Raw genomic sequence first — 12,717 nt, 5'->3', positions numbered from 1 at the left:
TCCATAGTGGATATACACATTTTCTAGAAAGCAGAGCGATTTCAAGTTCCAGAATCATTTTACAAGGTGAAGGAGGGAAAACACAGATAGACTATCATGGTTTTCTTTCCAACAGTAGAATGAGGTATATCTTTTTTTAAAATATATTTTTGAAGTTCAGATATTGTCTATGCACCTTTTCTACATAAGCTCAACTGAATGAACGGATGTCCAAAAAGGTGGGTATATTTTCCCTAAAATGTTTAATTTTAAGGCATAGTTCACCTTTATATATATATATATATATATATATATATATATATATATATATATATATATATATATATATATATATATATATATATATATATATATATATATGAATGAGTTTATATAAAATAATATTTATCACCAATTTATAATGTGTTATTAAATATACTTATGGCCAATTAAGTACTATCAGGAATAAATTACTGTCCCAGTTTTATTAATTTTTTCTTAACAAATTCACTAAAAATACATTTATAAGTAGCATTTTTCACAAGTGCAATCACAAATTTTCATTGTTATGTTTAGAAAACTGACTATACTCCTCTTTTACTATACAATTTCTGTCTTTTTTTCACATAACACCACTCTCTCAGTGGGGATAAAAATTGGTGACAATTATGTCTATATTTGGCAACAATTCTGACGATAATATTTAGTAAACCTTACAAGACAACTTACCTAGCATGAATGCGATAATAGGTGTTAATATATATGTTTGCCAGAGTATTTGCAATGCTCGCATTTTAGTAAATGAACGGGCGTCAGATCGCTGGATTGCATCAACGAACAGATGCGGCCGTGATCCGACGGGATTTTTAGTCTTGTCTGATCAACATCTGGACAACTTTCGGCTAGGTATCGATCTGGGAAGCCTGTCGGAGGGTCCCATACAAGGGCCAATAAGCTGCCGACTCGGTCTGTTGGGAGCTTGTATCGGCCCGTGTAACCTTTAGTTATATTCCCACCTGGGTCCGATACAATAAGTGTCCCCAAAAAAAAACAGGAGAAACGCTGGGTGGACTGATATTCGTCTCTCAAGCACTTTTAGAGGGAAGGTTCTACAAGTGTCTGCATTAAAAGTATTGCATGGGTATTGTAAGTATTTTTAAATATTACACCATTACAGGTATATTGGACCCTGCCTCCATGATGTTGCATTGGCTTCTGGAGCAATATCTGGGGTATAGCTACTAGTGTAGAGCAACGGGGCTGCTCATTTAACTATAAGCTTACAATTGCATATACATTGTACAATATGTTGAGGCGATACTGAATCAGAATTAAAAATATACAGAAAAAACAAGCTGCTTCCTTGTGTAGCACAGATCCGTGTTTCAGTTCCCTCTACTGAACTGCAGCAAACTCACTTTTTTTTGCCCTTTTGACTTGCTCATTTTAAAAAAAATGTAAGTGCACTTATGAATAATATTTGTTTAAATTTATTTGATAAAGACCTGTGAGTGCAGAATTTTTGTTTTGCTTATCTATGCTTGGAAGGGTGTGGCAGGCTGCAAGTAGATAGTTACATAGTTAGATTGGGTTGAAAAAAGACAAAGTCCATCAAGTTCAACCCCTCCAAATGAAAACCCAGCATCCATACGCACACCCCTCCCTACTTTCACATACATTATATATACCCATATCTATACTAACTATAGAATTTAGTATCACAATAGCCTTTGATATTATGTCTGTTCAAAAAATCATCCAAGCCATTCTTAAAGGCATTAACTGAATCTACTGACTACGTTTACTCTCTGCCTGCCCCGACCCGGCCTGATCTGACTACTCTATTGCCTAACGTCTTGTACCGCGACCTTCGGCCAAAAGACTCTAGCTAACAGTCGTGGCCCTCTGCCTATCCAGAACCTCTAGCCTTGCGCATCTCGCTTAAGTCCTGGTGGCATCCAAGTAGCTGAGGGCTCCTCCCGAGGCCAAAGGCGGTCACACTACAGGTGAAGCACAAGCTGAGACCAGGGTGCTTGGCATTTCTTCAGGTGTTGGGTGCCGACCGTGACACCTGTGTCAGGACTTGGAAAACAGAGTCCTGCTGTAAGGAACAATTCAGTTCTACCCAGTCCCAGGGCCATGTTTATATATAGGCTGACGATTTTGGAGGCGGCCCTCGGGGGCCTATTTTTTTCGGTTTGGTTTTTTAAAAAAAACAAAACAGAAAACCTCCCCACCCTCCGCCACGGATTTCTATAGGAAATCCGGTAACGGAGCTGAGGGGTAGGAGGTCCGAGTAAGACTGCAAGACATCACGCGCACGGCATGCTGACAGCACTTCTGCTAAATTTGTCACGTGATGTCATCGTCCTGTAAAAACTGCAGACAGAAATCATAGGGGGCTTTGGTCATTTATGATGAAATGTAATAAATAATATAAATGTATTCGCAGTGTAACAATCAACATTATACAGTTATTAAACTGTGAATTTAAATTACACAAAACCTCCTTAAAAGGTGGTGTTTGTTTTGATGCAAAGGAAAATATGTTCGTACAGAGGGGTCATTTTTTTTAAAACTGTGCATGTTTCAGCTTTTATGACATGCCCCCATAATGATCTGAAAGGACATACAAATGCAAGGCAATTAAAGAAACTACGTTTTACACTTTAAGACACTTTCATGAATTGTTAATATAAATATATATTGTTAATATAAAACCATATAGAAAGCTTGATTATTATGGTACATGTTTGATCAACACACCTTGGGGGATATTTATCAAAATCCAATTTTTTCCCCTTTTGGCAGGTCTTCCATACATAAACACAGTTTATTTGTCTATGGAGCATAGAATAAAGGCAATACCTACAGGTTGCATGGTTACTAATGAATTATTCCTCTATGCAAAGCAATTATGGGACATACAATACTTAGAAATGTTTAATAATATTTTTAAAGTATTAATCACTAGTTCACAAACCCACAGAATTACTGTCTTTCATAATTGAACAAATATTTGCTAAGAGTTTGTAGTTGCATGACTTATGTTTGTTGGTTAAGGAAAGGGGGGAAAGTGTGTAGTGGTACATTTCTCTAAATTCCTAAAATGGAGCCATAAGATGTGCTTTCTCAAGACAGGGGGACCAATTCTGTTATACACAGGGGTAGGTATAGGGCTTGTTCGATTCCTTGTGGATGATCTTTTATACTATCCATCACAAGGAACCAAATGAAGAAAGACAGCCTGTTCTTTTCAAACACTTTGTAGTCGGGGAAGCACCAAGCGCAGGTGGAACACGACTCGATGTATTCCACCTGGATTCAGCACTTCTCTATGGCAGAAAGAAAAGCAGGAAAAATGCTTACCTGTAAGAATCCTTAAAAACATCTGAACTAGGGAATCCTGAAGGATTCTAAGCAATTTTAATATTAACACATTTACCAACACTTTCCTGACAGTTATAAAATTGTTTTAATAGACAGACCCTTTATCAAAGCAGAAGGCGGCATATATTCAATATGTTTGACTTATTTGAGAAATGTTAAGCATCAATACAGCTCAGTAAAAAATAAGAATGCTTAGTCAATGGTGCCCTACGAGTAAATGAGTACTCTCTCAGCACTAGATGTCGTATTTCATTAGTAAGGGTGAATCACCCCTTTATTGAATTAGTGCTGGTTTATAAATAAGTGTACCAGAGAGAAAAAGCCAAGAAAATAAGGTTAATACACTTCTGTCTCATAACACAAGGTTTACTTCTAAAAAGCGTGCTGATGCGCTGCAACCTGCAATGCAGAGAAATATTATCATACAGGGCTTAACCAAACATTCACAAATGCTGTAAGGTTTTTTTCAGGATTTATTATCCTTTATATAGTGCCACATTATTATTATTCACATCAGTTCTTGCTCCAGTGGAGCTTAAATTTGACATTCCCTATCACATCTGCACACATTATGGTCAATTTCATCAGCAGCCAATTAACCTGCCTGTAAGTTTTTGGAGTTCAGGAGGAACCCTGGAAAATGGAAATAAGTCTAACAGTCAGTGATGTTAAAGGAACAGTCAGTGTGAAAATAAAAACTGGGTAAATAGATAGGCTGCGCAAAATAAAAAAATGTTTCTAATATAGTTAGTATGTAACATAATAGCAAGAATACTACTTCCTGCTTTTCAGCTCTATAACTCTGAGCTAGTCAGCAACGTGAAGGGGGGCCACATGGGACATAAGTGTTCAGTGAGTTTGCAATCGATCCTCAGCATTCAGCTCAGATTCAAAAGCAACAGATATGACCCATGTGCCCCCCCCTCAAATCTCTGACTGGTTACTGCCTGGTAACCAGTCAGTGTAAACCAAGAGAGCTGAAAAGCAGGAAGTAGTGTTCTGGCTATTATGTTACACACCCAGTCACTCCAGCCTTTATACATTACATTTTTGCCTAACTAACTATATTAGAAACATGTTTTATTTTGCACAGTCTATCTATCTATATCTATATTTAAAAAAAAGCTCACGGACAGCACCACCTTCCATAAAGCTACCTGTGCATGGAAAACCAGTGTATATTTTGTATCAAAAAAATCAATGCTTTATCTCATAGTATGTATACCTATTATATTTAGCACTATCTACAATTAATTTGTGAGTGTGGATGCCTGAGACCTCGATGAAAGGCTTTCAGCCCTGGCAGAGGCAAGTAATTTCTTTACAGAAAATACCCTAACTTTTGGTTCTTATATATCAATTAGGAAAATTCATAGCATAAAAAAGGCAATATGACTATGAACATTTTCATTCATCCAGGCCATGGCATATCTAATATAAGTAATTATAAAACAAGGCAGTGTCCCTTTTATGCAATAATACTAATGCAAGTTATATTTGGATTGGGTATAACTCCTGCCCTATGAAGACACCCTATTTCACTCATTTTGGATGATAAGAAGAAAGATATGTCATAACCACTCCTTTAGCCTGGAACAACATAAACCCCTGCAACTAAGTTATAACTTATCTTTAACAACCCCTCTGTTTATGGACAGTGGACTCCCAACTCATTTTAATGCAGTCAACCAACCAGAATAAAGACACTTTGACATTATGAACAATCATTTTGGATGTATGTTGGTGCCACATTTCACCGTTTCACTTACAAAACAAAAATGCAAAAGTGCTAAATTTACATTCCATACAACAATTCCATACAACCAAAGATCTACCCATGCACTTGAACATATAAGAAATGTTTTTTTGGGGGGCAACTTTTTTAAATACATTTTTTGTTGGTCATAAAAACTCTATTGTCTTTTCTGCATCACAAATTTGAAACCATATTCACACTGTCAAGCTGTGAAATGCTTTCAGTTACCAGATACGGATGTAATATTCATAAGACACATCTGTAGATGAAAGGAAATAACATGCTGTGTTTATAAATAGGAATTAATTTCACTTTATGTGTGTATAAAACATATTTGTCTGGATTCAGAATCCATTATTAATCAGTATAATGCATTCTTATGTTATATTCTCTACTTGTTAATCATTGGAATACATCTCTACAGAAACCAAGTACAGAAAAAGGACATTAGCACACATTATTGCACTTAAGTACATTGTTGCTGTGACTTTACTAATGAAAATACCTGCAACACTTTTAACTATAGGCCATCCCCTATGAACTGCAGGGCGTTCTCAAATCACACAAATTTGCATAATGAAAATATAATCCTAAGCATTTCATTTTTTTTTACATTAATTAAAAATATAATCAACAAGTCAATGCAGTCTTCGCTCCATTGGAAAAGTAAAACCTGTACAATTGATATCTGGACAATTTTGCTGCTCAAACAACTCTTAGGGAGTTACTGATGGTATAGTGATGTGGGACATGTTCTCTGAAATGCTTGTGGAATGTTTGAAAACATTTTTGCAGACCTGTGTCCTACTCATCCTACTGCCCCACAAAAAGAACTCTTAAAGGGGAACTATCATGAAAATTAAATATAAGCTTCAGCATACTGAAATAAGAAATTTTCTAAATACAATCAGATAAATATTCTACATTGTTTCTGAAACAATCAAGTTCATCTCACTATCCCTCTCTCAGCATCTGCTTCTCTTAATTCTCTCTTCATTCAGCAGTTGGGTGGCAGTCATTGACAGTTAGATCCAATATATCTTATAGGGGGGCTTCCTTTTGACTAGAAGATGTATTAGAGCTCACTCTATTAAAATCACCAGACACCATGTCTCTCTACATGCAGGATTTGTGGAAAAGGCAGTTGTACTGGAATTAGTTATTTGAATGAGCTCTAATACATCTGCTAGGAAAGAGAGCCCCCCCCAAAGGTTGGACCTTCAAGCAGACTATGGGCAAGTAGGACCAGGCCACTGATATCCCATTAAAGCTTGCTGTGATTGTGGCATATTGACCTGCATACAGTCTGTTACTTGTGTGCCCTCTCTGCAGAGCCTGACACTGGTCAGCTATCCATTCAGGTTAATATATATTTAATAAACATTCCAATCCACTTTATAGTCTGAAAATCGTGGCTTCTCTCGTGCTTGGAGCAATTGTTTATTTCATTTTTATGGCTAGAAGACCTCATTCAGATAAGTAGTTAGATATCAGACAATGAGATCCGACTGCAGCCAGGGACACTCCGCCTCAGGTGGTGGTGGCCCCCTGGTTGCCAGGGGTGGCAAAAATGCCGCTTCTGGTAACTAAGAGCCGAATTTCTGGCGCAATTGCGCTCTCTGCACTAACGACGTGCAACGCCCCCAACCCAGACAACAGACAATGAGATCCGACTGCAGCCAGGGGCGCTCTGCCTCAGGCGGTGGTGGCCTCCTGGTTGCCAGGGGTGGCAAAAATGCCGCTCCTGTTAACTAAGAGCCGAATTTCTGTCGCAATTGCGCTCTCTGCACTAATGACGTGCAACGCCCCCAACCCCCTCCGGTGCTGAAAATGTGAGTGCCTTGAGGAAGGGTGGGGACGGCAAAGGAAGGTCACCTCAGGCGACGAAAAGTCAAGGGTCGCCGCTGACTGCAGCAATCATTACTTAGATTTATTTTAGATGCCGTTTCAGAGTATGTAATCCAACAAAGTCAGGACTGAGTCAGCGGCAGCTTGAAAGGGTAAGCAAAGGATAATCATTCTGCTGTCCCACTGAATGTAATGACACCCAGTACGCTTGGAATATGAATGCACACGGATTAAAGCAAGTTCTTACATTGAATGTAAACTCAGCAGTCAAATTTTGCCTAATGAACAAAACTGGAATTCTAAGCAACTTTCATAAGTACATTATTTACAACTGTTCAGTGGTTTTATTTGCAAATATAAATGTCACTGAACTGAGCAGAAACCATCTGCCAGCTGATTAACAGACCCGTGAAGTCTGATTTGTGACCAGCAGAAAAAGATAAACCTTTTCATTGAAAATAACTTTCATAACCACTAATATTTAACCGTTGTACACTGGAAAGTTGCTTGGAACTATATCATCTTTAATTAGAATTGTCGTTTTAATTTTAGCTTTACATTAGCTTTAACCTCAAACTATGCCTCCCAACTGTCCCGTTATGAGCGGAACAGTCCCGCTTTTGACAGCTCAACCTGCAGTCCCGAATAAGTACTGAAATGTCCCAAGTTTCTCTCTGATCTAATGCAACCAGAAAAAAATACAAAAGTTTCTAACTTAATTGGCTCTTGGCAGAGAGCCCAGAATACATACTTAAGATACTTTTGTAACAGTTTAAGATAAGATAATAATTAAGACTCGCAGCTTAAAGGGCAATTCACCTTCATTAGCAAAACTATAATAAAAACCATAGAAATGTGTTCAAATTTTCATGAATTGCCAAATTGTGTAAAATGGACATTGTAATTAGGGGGTGTGGCCACACATATCGGCGTGGTCAAATAATGTTGCCGTGCTCCGGCAGCAAATCTTTTTTTCCCCTCTTTCTGTTTCCAAAATGTTGGGAGATATGTTGAAGTAATAAACCCCTCTGTCAGCAGCTTCTTAAGGCAAATACCACAAAAGGCACAAGTACTTGGTACATAATGTGTAAGGCAGGTGATCATTTCAAGCACAGAACATAGAAATCGGGGTCCATTTACTAAAGCGCAGTAAAAATATGTGCACAAAATATAGACAAATTTGTCGTCAAATATGTTTTCCAAGTTTAATAACCTGCGGTAAATATAAATTTGAGAATTTTCTTGCGCAAAAAATATGTTTTCACCAGTTATTCGCAAAATATTTTTTTTTTTACCCATCATTCTTTGCTGACCGGAGAGAGATCTGTAGTTATTGCTGATATCTGGTACAACAGCAGCAGTTTCAGCTCAGAGGTGTATTATTGGCAGCAGACATCACAGTCCAAGGATTCGTCAGCCTCTACACTTTTTTGGTTTCATTGTGATTGGCTACATTAAACTGTGCATTTCTATGAAGCAAAGAGATTGACTGGTATGATTTCTTGTTCCTATGATTCTATTGGCAGAAGGGTTTATATGATACAGACATGTTTGATTGGTGTTACTCTGGTGATGTTGTTGGATGGTATAATCATCAGTCAATAAAGTTTATGAGTTTTGAAGATGCATTTCTGCCCATAAATGTCACAGTAAAAATTGCCATAACAACCGCCATAAAACAAGACTATTTTATAGCATAAATATTCGCAAAAGCGCAATGTGTCTCCAGAAAATCCGCAACTCGCTAAAATGACCACTAACGTAAGCTGCTTCGTTAACGTAGTTACCACAAGTGATCACAATGACTTCTGAGCAAACTAAGTAAACTTAGTCGCTGCGAATATTCTGGCGGAAAAATATTCTCAGCCATAACAGGAAAGTCAGATTTACCGCACTTTAGTAAACAGACCCCTAATGTTATAATTGGGTATTTTTTCCCAGAAATAAATGTTAAACAGAGTCCAACTGTCAAAATACCTCCTGTACAGTGCAGTGTGTGTGTGTGTGTGTGACACAGAAAGTCCATTGCATTTGTCTTGTTCCTCTGTATTTCACACACACACACACATACAGGGTTAAAGAGCTTGCACTCTAATGGGAGCAAGTGAGGCCCAATAGAAGGGGGGCTTGAGTAAGCAGCAATTAGGGGGTGAGTCACTGCACAAAGGAAACAATGAACAAATAGAAATGAAAGACAGAAATGGTCACTCTGGAGGGAAGAGAAAAGAGGGAGCAATGAGGCGCCCATACAGGACAATATAATGGGAGAGACAGGCACTGGGAACATGGGGATTGGGGGAATGTGAGGAAGAAAGTCAGGCGCGAAAGAAAGTTAAAAACCAAAGCAATGCTCCTTAGTAATTGTCACTTAATAAATGCTAGAATGTAGCAACAGCCGAGGCTCTTGGGAGTTGTAGTGAGCAGCGGGAGAGTTACAGTTTGAAGCGCAAAATGTACACATAACTATGCCGCCACGCTCTCCTCAAGTTCCAGTAGTCTTACCTGGTAACTGGCAGCAGCTGGAATCTTCCTCCACAGCCCCGGGAAAACAGGCGTCATGTTAGCAGTGAATTCCCCCGACTCACATAGCGACTACTCACTGAGCACTGGAGGCGGCAGCAGCAGCATCTTACTTCTGTCTCTCACAGTCATCTGGGACTGTAATGTGCAAGGCTGGCCAGCAGGGGGAGCAGCCGCAATAACGTGACACAGGAATAGCAATGATTGCCATTAATCTCCTCAGAGTGGGATTATTTGTAAGGAAACTGTTATGTTGCTGTTCTAGGCAAATGGAAAGAGCAGATGGGAGAGGAAATGGCGGAGGAGAGCACGTTCATATTTAAACGTTCTTTATATTCAGAGTAATTAAAGAAATCTGAAATGATTTTGCAACATGTAGAAAAATGCATGGGTTAAAAGGAGTTGTTCACCTCTGAGATAACTTTTAGTATGATGTCGAGAACGAAATTCTGAGACAATTTGCAATTGGTTTTCATTTTTTATTATTGAAGGTTTTTAAATTATTTAGCGTTTTATTCAGCAGCTCTTCAATTTGCATTTTAAGCAATCTGGTAACCAGGGTCCAAATTACCCTAGCAACCATGCATTGATTTGAATAAGAGACTGGAATATGAATAGGAGAGGGTCTGGCTCTGACTAGAAGGATCAGTAATAAAAAGTAGCAATAACAATACATTTGTAGCCTTACGGAGTATTTGTTTTTAAGGGCTCTTACAGTCGAGTGTTTCTACCTGCGTTCCGGTTTCATGTGTTCAGCCACAGGGGAGCACAGGAGTAGACGCACTGAATTCTTTTCAATGTGGCTGTACTCACACAGACGCATGTAAGCGCTGAACGCAGCATGTTGCATTTTACCTGTGTTTGGCGCTTACATGCGTCAGTGAGTAAAGCCACATTGAAAAGAATTCAGTGCGTCTACTCCCGCGCAGGTAAAAACGCTTGACTGTAGAAGGGAGTCGGCGATGCCCATTTGAAAGCTGCAAATGGCAAATGACTATAAAACTATTAAAAAATATTAAATAAATAATGAAAACCAATTGAAAAGTTGCCTAGAATTGGCCGTTCTATAACATAATAAAAGTTACCTTAAAGGTGAACCACCCCTTTAAAGTAGATAAAGATACTGTGAGTATATGGACGAATACGAGCGTTACGTGACGTTAAATGGCCAGGTGTATGTAAAGCTATAATGTTGCGACCAAATGCATTCCATTCATTCAAAGGAGCCCCGGGACCCATTCCCTGAGAGTTATACAATGAGAATAATAGACATTCATTGGCACAGTTTGGAGCATCAGATTTTAGTACATGTGAGAACTGTGTTAAATATAAAATGGACAGAATCAGTGAGCAGCTTGACATGCAACACAATTGTAACTAACTTTAGAAAATGGACTGTGTTGGACTGGAGACCAAAAAGCTCACCAGAAGACCAGCCCCCCCACCACAGCTTTTCACCCCTTCTGCCCCAGCGCCTAACCCCTCACCCCTCTGATACCTCCCACCTCAACACTGCGCCTTTCCCACTCCATCTCTGCAAATGCTGGCTGACCATGGTCAGAGACCACCTAGTAAGTGGAAAATGTGCACCTGAGTCCATGGCCAGAATTAGGGGTAGGCAGAAGAGGTAAATTCCAGGGGTGCAGCAGAAGAGGGGCCACTGCTGTCCACTCCCCTCCGCCTCTTGTCACTGAGCTGTCCAACTAGAGGCTGACCACCAGATATGGCTTTTTATGGCCCTCAGTCTGCTCAAAGGCTCTGTAGACTTGTGTATGCCATCTTGATCTTAATTTAATGCAGCCCCTTTCTTCCTTGACTACTTGGTGGTCAGAAACTGACCAGCTGGTTGCGCTGTTGGAACAAAATTAATTCATATTAACAGTAAATGTATCCATTGTTATCTTGGAATAATAAATAAATAACGAAAGTTAATTACAAAGTGCTTAGGATAGCACCCTCATCAATGTTATATTCTTTTATTTTAAAGGTTTACTTATCCTTTAACTAACTAGAGTTGGACTTTTGAAAAGGTGGTCTGGGACAGCACTGAGCAGGACTTCATTATAGGTGTCTTTTCAGATTTAACAGAAAACATGGAGAAAATCAGGTTATATACCCTTTATCAAAAGTGGACAGCCTGAAGTTAGGGCTACCATATACTTTCTATAATTCCCAAATTGGCATTAGCTATTGGACATTTTTATCATAAAAAAAGTTGATGCCCAAACTTCCCCAGTGATACAAAAATGTTCCTATGGATTTTTTTGGGAATGTGTCAGTATCACTATGCACCAAGAAAAGCCACTTGGCATATTGAAGACAAAGAAACAATTCACACTTTAGTAAACCTGCCCTCTTATAAGAAGATTTTCAATGTAGCATGCAGAGCAAGTTTTCAATTCCCACTTCTCTGCGAATAAGAGGTTTTCTTTCTGAGGAAAGATTATTTATAAATGACACGAAGGATTAAGCCTTTGCTAAAAAGAAGGGAGCATATTGACATTTCATTTTACCACCATTTTTCTACAAACCTACTGGTGCTGAGGCCTGCTGGCTAAGGTGTGTTTGAAGGAGAATAATAAGTTCTTTGATTATTACTAACATATGGAACTATAATGTTTTCTGGATTTACTGTAGAGCCACATGTCAAAATAGTAACTCAAGGTGAACTAAACAAAGTGAGAACTAGTGAGGTTATTCCTTTTGTGAAAAAGGTGTTAATTACGACCCTTATTTAAGGAAAGAAAGCAGCAAATGTTGTGCATGCTGGTTATAGTGGATTTCTCTCTGAAAATCTGAGTAAAATGATTCGTAGCCGACATTGTTCAAGAAGAACAGCGTACTTTGATTAAAAAGTTGATTGGAGAGGGAAAACATTTAGTGCAGAAAATGATAGGCTGTTCAGCTAAAATCTCAAATGCTTTAAAATGGCAACCAAAACCTGAAAGATGTGGAAGAAAACAAAAAAATACCATTCGAATTGATAGCCAAAATGGCAACGACCAGTTCCAGGAAGTTCAAAGAAGGTCTATAGTTACCTGTGAGTACTGTTACAATTAGAAGATGCCTTTGTGAAGCCAAGCTATTGGCAAGAAGCCCCCACAAAGTCCCATTGTTGGAAAAAAAACAACAAAAAAAAAAAAAACAAACGTGCTGAAGTGGTTACAGTTTGCTAAAGAACACATTGACTGGCCTAAAGAGAAATTAAGTGGACTGATGAAAGC

At 38.6% G+C, this 12,717-nt stretch overlaps 1 protein-coding gene across 2 annotated transcripts in view; it reads right to left on the bottom strand.

Annotated features, from left to right (window-relative positions):
- mcub.S (mitochondrial calcium uniporter dominant negative beta subunit S homeolog) overlaps positions 1-9,898 on the bottom strand; it is a 43,561-nt gene extending 33,663 nt beyond the window's left edge. Inside the window, exon 1 of one of the 2 annotated variants that reach the window (XM_041579593.1) lies at positions 9,476-9,898. In XM_041579593.1, coding sequence (XP_041435527.1) covers positions 9,476-9,532 — 57 coding nt within the window. In that variant the 5' untranslated portion in view covers positions 9,533-9,898. The remainder of the gene's footprint in view (positions 1-9,475) is intronic. The other variant, XM_018243347.2, reaches the window with a different exon arrangement.
- Positions 9,899-12,717: the final 2,819 nt, after the last annotated feature.

The sequence above is a fragment of the Xenopus laevis genome, chromosome 1S (genome assembly GCF_017654675.1).
Source record: "Xenopus laevis strain J_2021 chromosome 1S, Xenopus_laevis_v10.1, whole genome shotgun sequence".
Lineage (NCBI taxonomy): Eukaryota > Metazoa > Chordata > Amphibia > Anura > Pipidae > Xenopus > Xenopus laevis.
This window is presented reverse-complemented; position numbering and strand designations above follow the sequence as displayed.